Here is a 15,000-nt window from a genome sequence, read left to right on the forward strand (position 1 = left end):
AATATTAATATAAATAAGTAATTAGTAGCAATGTAAGAGGAAAGCCTTAACGCTCCCGGAGCAGCAACCCCGAACCCCCCTGTAGCTGCTGCTGCTGCTGCTGCTATTGCTGCTGTTGCTGCAGCAGCAGCAGCAGGAATAATTAATATATATAAGAAATAATATTATTTAATTAATTGTTAATATATATAATCTAACAGCAGCAATCGGCACTAACACCCAATAGTACGGATCGTTCCCTTAGCAGCAGCAGCAGCAGGAGCCTCGACTTCGAGTTGCTGCTGCTGCTGCTGCTGCTGCTGTTGCTGTTGCTGCTACTGCTGCTGCTCGTGCTGCTATAATTGCTGCTCGTACACCCGCTGCATGCAACAACATTTCCTGGTGCAATTAATAATAAAAATTAATTATAATTAATTATTACAACAACTCCTTTGCTTTGCTGCTCCCATCTACTGCTGCAGCAGCAGCCGCTGCGCTGCTGCTGCTGCTGTGCCGCTGCCGCTGCTGTTCTGCAACTCCACATAGGCTTCTCCTGTGTGCTAACAGTGTTTATTCTGTCTTGTGCATGCATCTTGAAAGGAGAGGTGCTTGCAGCAGCAGCAACAGCAGCAGCAGCAGCAGCAACTGCAGCAGGACCCGTACGCCGTGTCGGATCACTCTTTCTATCTTTGCCTAATCACCTCAACCGCTGCTGCTGCTGCAGCCGTTGCAGCAGCAGCAGCAGCGATTCCTGTTGTGTGGTTGCTGCAGCAACCGGAATTATTGCTGCAGTTGCCCTGCAGCAGCAGCAGCAGCAGCCGCGGGAGGAGCTTCCTACCTGCCACGGGGGGCCGGGCCGTCCCAGTCGCTGGCCTGCTGACGCTGCTGCACCAGCGCAGCAGCAGCAGCACCAGCAGCAGCAGCAGCATTTCTTCTTGTATGGGGAGAAGTCGAAAAGATAATACACTTCATCTGCTGCTGCTGCTGCTGCTGCTGCTGCAGCACTGCGGGGCGACTTGCTGCAGGCCAACTGCAGCATTAGCAGCAACTCGGTTCGTTGCTGCAGCAGCAACAGTGTTGCTTAGAGGCAACGGAGCCTGAGGCCTCCGGTCGCAGCGGCGGTAGCAGCAGCAGCAGCAGCTGCTGCACCGGCAGCTTAGCATCTCAGACAGCAGCAGCGGCAGTAGCAGCGGCAGCAGCAGCAGCCATAGGAGCGCTGCGGCTGGCCTCTTACATTGGACGGAGCAGCAGCAGGAGCAGCAGCAGCTGTTGCATGCACCGCAGCAGAGCCAGCACTTCATCCAGCCGCGCGATATGCAGCCGATTCAGCAACAGCAGCAACAACAGCAGCAACAGCAGCAGCAACTGCAGCACCAGCAGCAGCAGCAACAGGAAGCGCAACGTGTGGAGATAATGCACAGTTCTTCTCTAGGTTAGCACAAAGCACTTTTTTTGCTGCACAACAAACAGCAGCAGCAGCAGCAACAGATGCATCAGGAGCAGCAGCAACAACAGCAGCAGTAGTAGTAGTAGTAGCAGCACTTCCTGTTGCTGCGTTGCCTTTTTCTTGCTGCTGCCTTTTGCTGGGTTCTTTTTGCTGCTTTTGGTGCTGCATATCCTGCTGCTGCTGCTGCTGCTCTGTGTCGTTGCTGCAGCGCACCGCTGTGGACCTGCTGACGGTGCAGCAGCTCCTGCTGCTGCTGCGGATGCTGCAGCAGCAACTGCAGCAGCACGGGGCGGTGCTGCGCATGCAGCAGCAGGTGAGGCTCAAAGAGACGCCACAGGAAGTCAGTTGCCTGCAGCAGCAACTAGCGGGTGCCCATCGTCTCTTGCTGCTGCTGCTGCTCCTGCCGTTGCTGCTGCTGCGCCATGTTGGCTTCCTGCTGCTGTTGTGTCTGCTGCGTCCGCAGCAAGTTGGACAGTAGGAGACGGTGGCTGTGCTGCAGAGGAAGCACATACAGCAGCAGCAGCTGCTGCTGCTGCAGGAAGCTACCAGGCGGCGCAGGTATGTCAGCAGCAGCAGCAGCAGCAGCAGCTGTAGCAGCAGCTGTAAACCCTATCCATGTTTGCTTCTGCAGCAATTGCAGCAGCAGCAGCAGCTGCTGCTGCTGCTGCAGTATTTGCTACTTTTGCTGCTGGTTTGCTGCGTTTGTTTTTTAGGCACAATTTAAGATTGACGGATCGCACGAGCAATCTGCTGCAGCAAAGCAGCAGCAGCAGCAGCAGCAGCAGCAGCAGCAAGGCAACAGCAGGAACAGCAGCAGCTCCCATATGATTGGATCATTTCCTCCTCCAGCAGCAGCAGCAGCTGCTGCTGCTGCTGTTCCTTCTCACTGGGCTGGTAGCAGCATGTCTGCATCTGGGGATCCGTCTGACAGGAAGCTGCATGCGGTGTTGCTGCAGCAGCAGCAGCAGCAGCAGGCTGCAGCAGCCTGCTGCGGCAACAGCAGCTGCCGCCTTAGCGATAGCAGCACCTGCGCAGAAGACCCCTGCAGCAACAGCGGCAGACGCCGCAGCATTGACAGCTTCTCTAGCGAGAGCAGCAGCAGCAGCCCGGAGAGTGGCAGCCGCAGCAGCAGCAGCAGCAACAGCAGCAACAGCGGCAACGGGATAAGCTGCAGCGGTCTACAACAGCAACAGCAGCAGCAGCAGCAGTTGTTGCAACAACAACAACAGTTGCAGCAGCAACAGCAACAGCGCCAGCTTCAACAACAACAACAGCTGCAGCAGCAATTGCAGCAGCAGCAGCAGCAACTGCAGCAGCAGCAACATCTGACAGGGCCCTTCAACATACCAGCAGCAGCAGCAGAAGGGTTTCCACCAGCAGCAGCTGCTGCTGCTTTCTCCTTCCTCTCTGCATGCAGAGGCGCGGATGCTCGTACTCAGCAGCAGCAGTTGCAACTGCAGCAGCAAATAAAGCTGCAGCAGCTGCAGGCACAGCAGCACGAGGCACGGGAGGAGCTGCAGCAGAACCAGGGACGAAGGCTAGGCAGCAGCAGCGATGTTGCCTTAGGGGGTCTCTTCGACCGGTTCGCTGCAGCAAATATGCAGAAGGCAGCAGTAGCAGCAGCAGCAGCTGCTGCTGCTGCTGCTGCTGCCCCTAAACTCTCACCACGTACGATTGATATTTCACAGCAGCAGCAACAGCAGCAACAGCAGCAGCAGCAACAGCAGCAGGAAGCGCCGCAGCCCCCGCCGGTTTCGCGCTGCAGCACGGCTACATCATCCCCATGCAACGCATCCAGGAGGGCAGCAGCGGCAGCTGCTGCAGCTGCAGCAGCAGCAGCAGCAGGAACACCTGGAGCAGCAGGAACAGCAGCAGCATCAGTAGCAGCAGCAGCAGGTGCAGACAGCAGCAGCAGGGATTCCGACGGCCATAACCTGGTCCATCCGCAGTTGGCTTTGAACAGAAGCAACAGCAGCAGCAGCAGCAACAGCAGCAACAACAGCAGCAGCACCAGCAGCACGAGCAGCAATGGCACAATGTACCCGGATAGGAACTTAGAGAGAGACAGACAAGCATACAGCGGCAGGCTAGCAGTTGCTGCATTCGTACAGCAGCAGCAACTGCAGCAGCAGCTGCAGCAGCAGCAACAGCAACAGCAGCACTCGCCGACCTACTCTGTGGAAAGAGCCGCGTCCTCTTCCGATCCAACAGCAGCAGCAGCTGCAGCAGCAGCAGCAGCAGCAGCAGCGCTTAACGTCAGCAGCAGGAACCGCCGTATGTTCTCATTTGGCGGCAGCGGCGACGTGAGCAGCAGCAGCAACAGCAGCAGCAGCAACAGCAGCAACTGGGCTCCTGTGGGGGGCCCACTCCCCATTGGGTCTGCTGTTAGCAGCAGCGACAGCAGCAGCAGCAGCAGCAATTACCAGCAGTGCGCGAATAGGCGCCCTAGCGCTAACCGCGGGGGCAGCAACAGCAGCAGCAGCAGCAGCAACAATTCTGCGCTCTCATTCGCATTTCCCTCAGCAGCAGCAGCAGCAGCAACAGCAGCAGGTGCAAGAGATGATTACTACAACGCTGCTTCTGTAGGGGCAACACCAAGGAGCGCAGCAGCAGCAGCAGCTGCTGCTGCAGCAGCAGCAGCAGCAGCTGGCATGCGCGGCGCCCCACACATGCCAGGCCCCTGCGACTTCAGGGAGTCCCCTGCTAATAATTGGCCAACTGGGCAGCAGCAGCAGCAACAGCAGCAGCAGCTGCTGATGCTACTGCAGCAGCAGCAATGGCAGCCGCCGTACTACCACCCTGCGCAGCAGCAACTGCAGCAGCAGCAGCAGAAGCAGCAGTCGACCGATGTTCTAACATCTGCTGCACCTGTTCTTACTGCAGCTTCCTTGCCGGAGTCCCTTCGTGGGCAGCTTGCAGCAGCAGCAGCAGCAGCAGCAACAGCAGCAGCAGGAGGAACACCGTCTATGGGAGCAACTACAGCAGCACCAGGAGGTGGAGGACGCACAGCAGTAACGGTTCCATCTGGGTCTGCAGCAGCAGGGACTACAGGGGCAGCAGCACACAGGGCAGCAGCAGCAGCAGCAGCAGCAGCAGGGGGTAGTGAAGACAGCAACGAGGCACTCCATGGTGTGGGTGGCTTAGGCCTTCCTGATATTGCTTCTTGTATCTTAGGAGGGCCGCAGCAGCTTGCTGCCTTGTCGCTGCAGCAGCAGCAGCAGCAGCAGCAGCAACAACAACAACAACAGCAGCAGCAGCAGCAGCAGCTTGAGGAGCAGCAGCCGGACAGTTACCTACAGTTCATGAGGGAGCATCCGGCCGATGCCCAGCGAATGTGGGCCATGCAGCAGCAGCGCAGCAGCAGCGGCAACACTACCAGCAGCAGCAGCAGCAGCAGCAGCAGCTGCGGCCCATGGTACCCTGCAGCAAAACCCTTTGGCGGCAGCGGCAATGAGACAGGAGCAGCAGCAGCAGCTGCTGCTGCTGCTGCTTCTTGCCCATCTGCTGCAATGCTGGAGGCCATTGCTGGGGTCCCCTCGGCTCCACCTAGCGCAGCAGACTCTCCGGGGATGCCGCAGCAGCAGCAGCTGCAGCAGCAGCAGCGAGGATCTTTCTCCAGCGTTTGTCAATATCCAGGAGGACATCCTCAAGCTGATACAGCAGCAGCAGCAGCAGCAGCAGCAGGTGTTGCTGCATGCGCGAATTTGCTGCGGGGAGACGGTTGCTACTGTTGGCAGTTTGGTGGTCAGCAGCAGCAACTGCAGCAACTGCAGCAACAGCAGCAGCAGCAGCTGCAGCAGGCACAGCCAGTGTATGCTATATTGCGCGTAGTCCCCTCCGATGTTCAAATCTGTAGGCTGCAGTGGTGCTGGGCAGGAGAGCTGTCTCCTGGTCTTCAGCAGCAGCAGCAACCACAGCAGCAGCAGCAGCAACCACAGCAGCAGCAGCAGCTGCTGCTGCAGGAGATGGTTTGCTACGGAGGCGCTTCTATATGCGCGCCTCCTTGTGTATTAAACGATAGGCCAGGCAGCATAGGAAGGAGCAGCAGCAACAACAGCAGCAGCAGCACAGGCGAAGGAGGAGGTGCAGCAGCAGCAGCAGCAACTGCTGCTGCTGTTCCCCCCTTACTGCTGCGCTGCCACAGAGGAGAGAGTGTTGAGGTGTATGTACACCATAAGAGCGGATGGCTCTTCGGTAGCATACACGGTCAACCCCACAGGTGCTGTTGCTGCTGCTGTTGCTGCTGCTGCTGTTGCTGCTGCTGCTGCTATTGCTGCTGCTGCATGTGGCTGTGTGCTGTTTTTTCTGTGTATATGAGGTATGTGTCTCCTTTTGTGTCTCCTTTACTGTCTTCTTTTATATCTGTCTCCTTTTATATCTGTCTCCTTTTTGTGTGTCTCCTTTTATTGTCTCCTTTTTTGTCTCCTTTTTATGTGTCTCCTCTTTTTTTTTTATTAGGAAGGGTTGGTTCCCTTACTTCTTGCTGCATAGCCCTATGCGATGGGCCCTGTCTCCGTCGGGTACAGCTCCTAGCAGCAGCAGCAGCAGCAGCAGCAGCACCAACAACAACAGCAGCAGCAACAGCAGCAACAGCAGCAATGCCAGTGGCAGCATTAACAGACGTGCAGAGTCGAGCACATTCGGCGCACTTCTTGCTTAAGCAGCAGCAGCAGCAGCAACAGCAGCAGCAGCAGCAGCAGCAACAGCAGCATAACACAGCACAGCACAGTAGTAGCAGCAGCGCAGCAGCAGCGCGGCAGCGGCAGCAACAGCAGCTGCAGCAGCAGCAGATGCAGCACTTGCTGCTGCTGCTGCATGGCTTATGTGGCTGCTGCGCTAAGAGGGTTTTACATTTTCTCTTAAGACGCATGCAGCACGAAAGCATCAATTATTCAACATAAGCATTGCCTCTCTGCTGCTGCTGTTGCTGCTGCTGCTGTTGCTGCTGCTGCTGCTGCTGCTGCTGCTGTTGTACCTGTTATTAATACAGTTGCTGCTTATTATGTTGCTGCTGTAGAGGTACATTACATAAGAGGGGACACATAGAAAAGGAAACAGTTTAGCGTAAACGTGAAGCAGCAGCCGCTGCAGCAGCAGCTGCAGCAGCCGCAGCAGCAGCAGCAGGTATAGAGCAGCTGGCAGCAGATGAGGAGACAGTAGAAGAAAGGGTACACCAGGAGGAGACAGAAGTGTATACAGCAGCAGTAACAGATATATGCCTGCATGCACCCCTACGTAGCTGGCTAGCTGGCTTGCTAGCGAGCTAGCCAGCAAGCAACAAGCAGTAGCAGCAACGCCAGCACTGTGCTACAGTGCTGTATACGTACAGGGACAAAGCAGCAAGCAGCAGCAGCAGCAGCAGCAGCAGCAGCGGTGTATCTGCAGGTAAAAAGGAAAACAAAACTAAATATATTAAATGCCATGAGAAAAGTAACGAGTTGCTTGCTTGTTAGAAGCAAACTTGCTGCTGCTGCTGCTGCTGCTGCAACAGCAGCAACAACAGCAACAGAATAACTGCTGCTGGCGCACGCAGCAACCGCTGCAGCAGCACCTCAGCTCCCTTATGCTGCAAGCAGCATCAGGACCAGCAGCACATTTGCTCCCTCCCTCCACTGCATAAAGCTGCTCCTGCTGTTGCTGTTGCTGCACTTGCAGCAGCAGCAGCAGCAGCAGCAGCAGCAGCAGCAGCAGCAGCAAAAAGTCTTATTTAAGGGAGTTATGCAGGACAAGAGGGGTATAAGGGCCAATACTTTGTATGATTTGTTCATAAGCAGCAAGACGTCTCCTGCTATAATCAAGAAGTGCAGCAAAGAATGCCGTGCTGCTGCTGCTGCTGCTGCTGCTGGGGTCTGTGTCTCCTGATGCTGTAGGAGTTGCTGCCCCAAGACTTGAACGTCTCCGCTCGTGCTGCAGATGCAGCTGCTGCTGCTGCTGCTGCTGCTGCGAGTGGTGGGGACTTGTGTCTCCCCCTAAGACGCTGTCTCCTTTGCTGGGGAATTGTTGCAGCACAACGGAGAGGGGACCTGTGCTGCTGCTTGCTGCATGTCTCCTTTGCTGCTGCTGCAGCTTATGCTTGTGCTGCTGCTGCTGCTGCTGACGAGATAAGCGAGCCAGCAGCGCAACAAACTGACGAGCTGTCTCCTCGTAATTCAGCAGCAGATTGCCCCCAACAAGACTGCACAGCAGCACAACAACATACATATAATATATACACATGCTGCTGCTGCTGCTGCTGCTGCTGTTGCTGGTGCTGGTGCTGCTACTTGTCTCCTGCTGCTGCTGCAGTCTCCTACCTGTTAATTATAGATGCACCTAAGGTAGCTGTTCGCTGCAGTGCCATGTCTAGTAGCTGCTGCAATCCCTCTAAGGTAATAAGAGGGGGTAGCAAACCATCTAATTCTCTATCGCTGCAGCAGCGGTGCTGCTCCTCTGCTGCTGCTGCTGCAACAGCAGCAGCAGCAGCAGCACAGCCACTGTTGCTGCCCTGATATCCAGCACAAAATCCGCCGTCTCCTGCTGCTCCTGTTGCTGCTGCAGCACCCTTCTGCATGCTGCTGCTGCAGCAGCAACAGCAGCAAGGGTTCCGCCGCAGCCGCAGCCTTCCGTACACAGCAGTTGCTGCTTGTCCTCTACGTCTCAATGATGGGCTCACACCCTGCAGCAGCAGCAGCAGCAGCAGCAGCAGCAGCAGCAGCAGCAGCAACAGCAAATAAACCACCGGTGTAGCAGCAAAGAAGACAAAAGACAAACGACTCTTCTGCTGCTGTATAAGCAGCAAGGCCAGCAGCAACAACAGCAGCAGCAGCAACAGCAGCAGCAAGAAGCATACCCGCTGCCTTAAGTAAACATTTGTTGCTGCTCCTTGGGAGAGAGACAGACCAGCAACAGAGACAACAGAAGAAGGAGCGCCGCTGCAGAGACACCACAAGAAGGAGACACTCTATTCAGCAGCAATGCTGCAGCAGAGCAGTAGCAGCACAGCAGCAGCAACAGCAAAGCAGCAAATCATATATATCTGTGTATATTCTTACGCTACGCTGCTTCTTCTTGGTGTCTGCTCTTGCTGCGTTGGTGTCTCCTCTTGCAGCTGCAGCAGCTGCCCCTCTGGCTGCAGCAGCAAAGACAGAGGCAGCAGCCGCTGCCCTGCTGCAGTCACCACCTGCAGCAAACCAACACCACAGCATACAGTTGCTGCTGTTGCTGCTGCTGCTGTCGTTGCTTCTGTGGTTGCTGTTTCTGCTGTTGCTGCTGCTGTTGCTGCTGCTGCTGCTGACTTACGCAGCAAACTCTTGTCCCTAGCTGAGGGCCTAAATCGCGAGCTCGCTGCAGCACGGAGGCAGCACTAGTCACTGCCTGCAGCAAACATCCAAACTGCAGCAAGCGCAGCAGCAAACAGCAGCAGCAGAAGAAGAAACATAAAGATGTCATGTCTCTTGCATGCTGCTGCTCGTGTCTCTGTTTCTCTTTGCTGCTGCTGTCTTCCTGCTGCTGCTGCTGCTGCTGCTGCTGCTGCTGCTTACCCATTCTGGTGAGAGTCCCGTCATCATGGCATCTTCGAGCTGAGGTGCAGCAGCAGCAGAAGCAGCAGCATCATCAGCAGCAGCTGCTGCACCTGGTGCTGCAGCATGAAGGAGACCTCCATTTAGCAACCCAGAGGAGAAGGGGCGAGGAGCCATAATAAAGCTGCTGTCTCCTCTTCCTTCTGCTGCTGCTGCTGCTGCTGCTCCTGCTGCTGACCATCTGTCTCCTCCAAATCCCTGATGCCGTGCAGCAAATGCATCCTGCTGCTCCCTCTGCTGCTCCTGCTTCTGCTGCTGCTGCTCCTGCTGCTGCAGCAAACGACGCGCGACAGCCAACGCTCCTGCCGTGTCATTCCCCAGCAGCTGCATGTACTGCTCTGCAGACACACTAACTGCTGTCCTCATGTTGCTGCTGCTGCTGCTGCTGCCCTGCAGCGGCAACTGCAGCGAAGGGGGAGGAGGCAGCTGATGAGATATAGGCAGCACAAGCTGCAGTGTCTGTACAGCAGACACAATACCATTAACTATCTGCAGCAGCAGCACCAGTCCCCTCTGCAGCAAACAAACAAACAAACACAATTATACGTTTATATGCGGCACCTGTTGCTGCTGCTGTTGCTGTTGCTGTTGCTGTTGCTGTTGCTGTTGCTGTTGTTGCTGCTGCTGCTGTTTTGTTGTGTCTCCTTCATACCTGCTGCAAGACAGACGGTAAGCCCGAGCGGCAGCTAGCAGCAGCAGCGCCGCTGATTCTGCTGCAGCAATTGCAGCAAGCTGCTGCTGGGTTGCTGCTGTTTGCTGGATCTGCTGCACAAGAACAGTTTTGTTTTTGCTGCTGCAGCAGACGTTCCAAGGATCCCTGCTGCTGCTGCCCGCTGCAGCACTCCAATAGGCTTGCTGCTGATAGCGGCTGCATGCATGCAAGGAGCGCCCCCTCTAATGCTCTTGTGCTTTGCTGCAGCAGCACGCGCCCCGCTGTTAGCCAAGCAGCAAGTACAGGCTGCAGGAAGAGGACAGCAACAGGAGACACAAACAGACAGCACCACCCCATGCAGCAGCAGCAGCAGCAGCAGCAGCAGCAGCAGCAGCAAAGAGACGCATATATTGCAATGCCTCTACCTAACTAACCAGACATCTATGACATAATCACCATCACCATGATCATCACCAGCAACAGTAACAGCAGCAACAGCAGCAGGAATAGCAGCAACAACAACAATAGCAGCACCAACAGCAGCACCAATAGCAGCAGCAGCAGCAACAGCAGCAGCAGCAGCATTTACCCTTAGATCTATTGGTGTTAGATGCCATGATGGTAAGAATTTCATGATATTAATATAAAGAAATGTCTCCTCTGCTGCTGCTAAGGAGACAAAAGGAGGAGACAAATTGCTTATATAACGGAGACGAGGCAGCAGCAAGCGCAACAAGCTGCATGCAGATCTTATTGATTCCTCATGCTGCTGCTGCTGCTGTTGCTGCTGATGCTGCTGTTGCTGCTGTTGCTGGAGGTGGAGGGATTGTAATACTTGCTGCAGCAACTGCAGCACATGGCAATATGCTATATGTGCTGAGGAACGACGCATAAGAGTTGCTGCTGCTGTTCCTTCTCCTGTTGCTGCTGCTGCTGCTGCTGCAGACGCACAAGCTATATCATAAGGAGAACGAAGAGGTCTTGCTGCTGCTGCTGCTGCTGGGTCTCCGGAGACACCAGAGAAGGAGACAAGAGACACCAGCGGCTGCTGCAGCAGCAAACGCTGAAAGAATCCTTCAATCAGCAGCAGCTCAGCAATGGGAAGTACCCTACCTGCTGCTGCTGCTGCTGCTGCACTGCTGCTGCTGCTGCTGCTGCTGCAGTACTCTACGCTGCTCCTAGGGAGACAGCAGTTGCTGCTAAGAAGATGACCTAAGAAGAGACACTGCGTACTAATGGCTTGGCAGCACTCATACTCATCATGGCTTCCTGCTGCTGCTGTTGCTGCTGCTGCTGCTGCTGTTGTTGCTGCTGCTGCATCACGACCCAACTGCAGCAGGAAAGACAGTGGCGTCTCCTCCGCCTCCGCTGCTTCTGCTGCTGCTGAGGCAGCAGTTAGGCTGCTGCTGCTGCTGCTGTTCAGGCCGTACAACGAGCTACGTGGAGGAAGTCCTGAAGCATTTGCTGCGCTGCGCTGCAGCACAGCTGCTAATGCTGCATGCAGAGCAGCAGCAACTTGCTGCTGTGCTGCTTCGGAGACAGCAACAAGTGCTTCGGGTCGGGCTGCCTCTGCTGCTGCAGCTGCTGCCGCCGCTGCTGCTGTTGCTGCTGCTGTTGGTGTTGTGGCTCCTGATACGGAGAGCGGAGATGGGGGCACAAGAGACGCGGGTCTCTGGTGTACAGACAGGCCGCCGTGCTGCTGCTGCTGCTGCTGCAGCGGCAGGTGCAGCCCATCAGCAGCAAACGACCTTTGCCGCTGCAGCAGCAGCGCTGCTCCCTTTGCATTTAGCAGCAATGCGTTAGCAGCAGACAGCAGCGCAGCACTGAGCCGCTGCTCCCCCCTAAAGATATCTGCTGCTTGCTGCTCCGTTATACTGGAGAATGCCCCTGCTGCTGCTCCTGCTGCTGTTGCTGCTGCTGCTGCTCGTGATGTCAGCATCCTGCTGCGCTGCACACACTGCAGCAAGTTGCATAGAAGCTCTGCTAGGGTGCCCCTCCATTGCTGCCAGGTTAGCAGGTCTGCTTCCTGCCGCTGCTGCTTGGATCGGGGGCCTCCCTGCTGCTGCTGCTGCAGCAACGATTGCTGCTGCTGCTGCTGCTCACGCTCATGATGAGTATGCAATGCTAAGTGTACCCATACACCAGAACCAACAGCAAAGAAATCAGCAGCAGCAGCAGCAACACGCAGCAGCTCCTGTGGCTGCATTCGCCCTAAGTCAATGCCCAGCTGCAGCAGCGATTGTTGTTGCTGCTGCTGCAGTTGCTGCTTCTGCTCTTGCTTTGCCCCAGTCAGCAACGCCTGATGGACAAGAGCTATTACTGCAAGAGCGCTATTAAGGGCTGCAAACAGCAAACTGTCTGCGGGTTGTTGCTGCTGCTGCTGCTGCTGCTGCTGCTGCTGCTGCTGCTGCTGCTGTTTGTCTGCTGCTGCAGTGGAGCAGCTAAGATATCGCAGCACGTCCCTACTGGGGATGGATACTACGCCATCAACAACTGGTTGCTGCAGCAACTCTGCTGCTGCTGCTGCTGGTGTTAAAGGTGGATGCTGCTGCTGCTGCTGCGGTAGCAGCAGCGCGGGCTGTACTGTGTGGGGCAGGGAGGTGACACCTCCAGGGCCTAGCAGCAGATCAAGAGACACATGTGCCTTTTGCTGCTGCAATGCTGCTGCTGCTGCTGCGCTAGTGCTGCTGCTGCTGCTGCCGCTGCTACTGCATGGTGGCAACTTCTTGCTTGCGCAGATATCTGTACACCAGCTAGCACACAGCAGCTGCTGCGCAGCAAAAGCAGCAACCTTAAAGAATCCCTCGCGCTGCAGCAGCAGATCTTGTCTTGCTGCAGGGACAGCAGCAATAAGAGACAGCAGCGGCAGCAGCATTCCTGAGAAAGGTGGCCTATTAGGCGCAGGGGAGGCATCCGTACCTCCGCTGCTGCTGCTGCTGCTGCTGCTTATTGGTCTTGGTATATATAAGGGATATACTGCTGCATCTCTGCATGCAAGGAAGAGCTGCGTATACACCTGCAGCAGCTGCTGCTGCGCCACGGATAGAGACAGCCCAACAGATGCCCTAGAGGAGACACCTGCTAGCATCCATGGTATACCAACAGACTGCAGCAGCAGCGGCTGCTGCTGCTGCTGCTGCTGCATTGTTGCTGCTGCACCTAGGCGTGCACGCAGCAGCCTCTCCTGCAGCAGGCAGCAATGCAGGGATAAGAACAGCAACTGTCTCCCGCCTACAGCAAAGGAGACACCTAACTGTCTCCTTCCTGCTAGGCATATACTTGCTCTCTCTACATCCTTAGGCAGCAGCAAACCTTCGTCTGACTCCTGCTGCTGCTCGCTGCTGCTGCTGCTGCTGTTGCTGTAGCTGTTGATAATGCTGGCACAAGATTCACCTCCTGCTGCTGCTGCTGCTGCTGCTATTGCTGCAGAGTCGTCTAGCTGCTGATACACCGGAGGTGCTGCCTGCAGCAAACCTAACCAACACTCTGTTGCTGTCTTTAAGGGGACCAATCCAGGGTTTACGTCTTCCTGCTGCTGCAGCAGCTGCTGCATCTGCTGCAGCTGCTGCAGCTCCTGCTGCTGCTGCTGCTGCAGCGGAAGAAGAGCCTCAAGGAGGTCTCTATTAGATGATAGGAACTCTAAGCAATCAAAGAATGCTTGGTAGTCAGCTAGCTCGCCATAATGTCTGCTGCTGCTGCTGCTGCTGCTGCTGCTGCTGCTGCACTTGCTGCTGCTGGTGCCTTTGCTGTCGCGCAGAGCTGATGGTAAGAAGCGCAGCTGCGAAGTAACAATGCAGCAAATAGACTGCAGGGCCCCACAGATCTCTACAGCAGCAAGCAGCTGCGCGCATGCATCCTCATCATCCGTGTCTTCTTGCTGCTGCTGTTCCTCGTTATTGCTGCTGTTGCTGCTGTTGCTTCGGCTGACGCCACTGCTGCTGCTGCTGCGGCCGTCGCAACGTGCATAGAGTGGTAGATCTGCTGCAGCAGCAGACAAGAGTCTGCTGCTGCATGCAACAGCTGCACTGAGGGGTTGCATTCGCCTTGCATGCAAGGCACCTTGCTGCTGCTGCTGCTGCTGCAGCAGCATCTGTAGAGGCCACAATCCACCATCTTGTTGGCTACGCAGCAGCAGCTGCTGCACAGAGCAGCAGCTTTTTAATTCATTTGCTGCTGCAGCAAGCCAACTCCTGCTGCGGCTCCAAGACATTTGCTGCCATTGGCGCAGCAGCAGCTGCCCTATCTGCAGCAGCAAGACCCATCCACCAGGGCCACTAGGAGTTTCTGCTGCTGTACCTGTTGCTTCTGCTGCTCCTGCTGCTCCGCTGCTGCTGCTGCTGCTGCTATTAAGCCCCTCCAACCCAGTGTGGCTGCTCTGCTGCCGCAGTTGCTGCAGTGCTGCTCGTGGTCTGTACACGCAGGTAATCTGCTGCAGCAGCAGCAGCGCCAATCTAATAATCTTCAGCTGTCCCAACAGAAGACCCGGCTGCTGTTGCTGCTGCTGCTGCTGCAGTTTCTGCTGCTGCTGCTCTTGCTGCTGCTGCTGCAGCACATCCAAGAGGACTTGCTGCGAGAACTGCACTGTAGCAGCAAAGGCAGATTCTTCCCCTGTTAGCAGCAGCTGCTGCTGCGTATGCAGCGACAGCAGCACGAGCTGCAGCAGCAGCAGCCTGTACTCTAGCAGCTGCTGCTCCTTACCAAATAAATAACGCAGCAGCCTACCTACTAGTCTGTCCGTATACAGCCGCCTAATCCATCTCCTGCTGCTGCTGCTGCTGCTGCTCCCTTTCCCCGCATCTGCCTGCTGCTGCAGCTGCTGCTGGTTAAGATTGTCACGGAAGAGTAGCTGCAGATCTTCGGGCTCATACGCGAGTGCAGCAGCAAGACACAGTGCTGCGCTGCTGCTGTACCATCTGCTGCTGCTGCTGCTGCTGCTGCTGCAGATGCCATCCCATGGTGCTAGCTGATTAATTGGTTGCTGCGCACCTTGGGACAGAGCGACGAGTTTGCGCTGTCTTTGCTGCAGCATCAGCTGCTGCTGCTGCTGTTGCTGTTGCTGCTGCTGCTGCAGCAGCTCCTGCTGCTTCCATAGGAGACACAATAATGTAAGAACAGAGACAGCAGCAACTTTTACTCGTGAATCAATAAAAGCAAAGATAGATTGAGCAAATGTTGCTGGGCATTCAAGTCCTTCTATAGCCCCCTCTGTGCTGCTGCTGCTGCTGCTGCTGCTGCTGAGGATACAGTCTCCTGTGTTAATGCCGCTGCTAGATAAGAGAGAAAGGAATTGCTGCTGCTGCAGCGAAGCAAGTAAGTCTCCTTGATGACCAGGGACACCATCCCCCCCTGACGGAGACAGGAGA

The 15,000-nt window shown here is 55.9% G+C and overlaps 2 protein-coding genes across 2 annotated transcripts in view; one reads left to right on the forward strand and one right to left on the reverse strand.

The window, feature by feature from the left end:
* Positions 1–1,293: 1,293 nt before the first annotated feature.
* Positions 1,294–6,327, forward strand: EMWEY_00024970 (hypothetical protein, conserved; the record flags this gene model as incomplete). Its single annotated transcript, XM_013480995.1, has 5 exons — positions 1,294–1,411; positions 1,635–1,739; positions 1,890–1,984; positions 2,140–5,632; positions 5,918–6,327. The coding sequence occupies 5 exons, from the start codon at positions 1,294–1,296 to the stop codon at positions 6,325–6,327; spliced, it is 4,221 nt and encodes a 1,406-aa protein (XP_013336449.1).
* Positions 6,328–7,129: 802 nt separating this feature from the next.
* Positions 7,130–15,000, reverse strand: part of EMWEY_00024980 (nucleoporin FG repeat-containing protein, putative) — a gene marked incomplete at both ends in the record, with an annotated part of 13,577 nt that continues 5,706 nt past the window's right edge. Inside the window, 6 exons of the mRNA XM_013480996.1 lie at positions 7,130–7,601; positions 7,720–7,910; positions 8,256–8,337; positions 8,583–8,779; positions 8,947–9,498; positions 10,227–15,000. The exon at positions 10,227–15,000 is cut by the window's right edge and continues 457 nt beyond it. Coding sequence (XP_013336450.1) covers positions 7,130–7,601; positions 7,720–7,910; positions 8,256–8,337; positions 8,583–8,779; positions 8,947–9,498; positions 10,227–15,000 — 6,268 coding nt within the window. The remainder of the gene's footprint in view (positions 7,602–7,719; positions 7,911–8,255; positions 8,338–8,582; positions 8,780–8,946; positions 9,499–10,226) is intronic.

This window comes from Eimeria maxima, genomic scaffold, assembly GCF_000499605.1.
Source record: "Eimeria maxima Weybridge genomic scaffold, Emw_scaff260, whole genome shotgun sequence".
In the NCBI taxonomy this organism is placed as follows: domain Eukaryota; phylum Apicomplexa; class Conoidasida; order Eucoccidiorida; family Eimeriidae; genus Eimeria; species Eimeria maxima.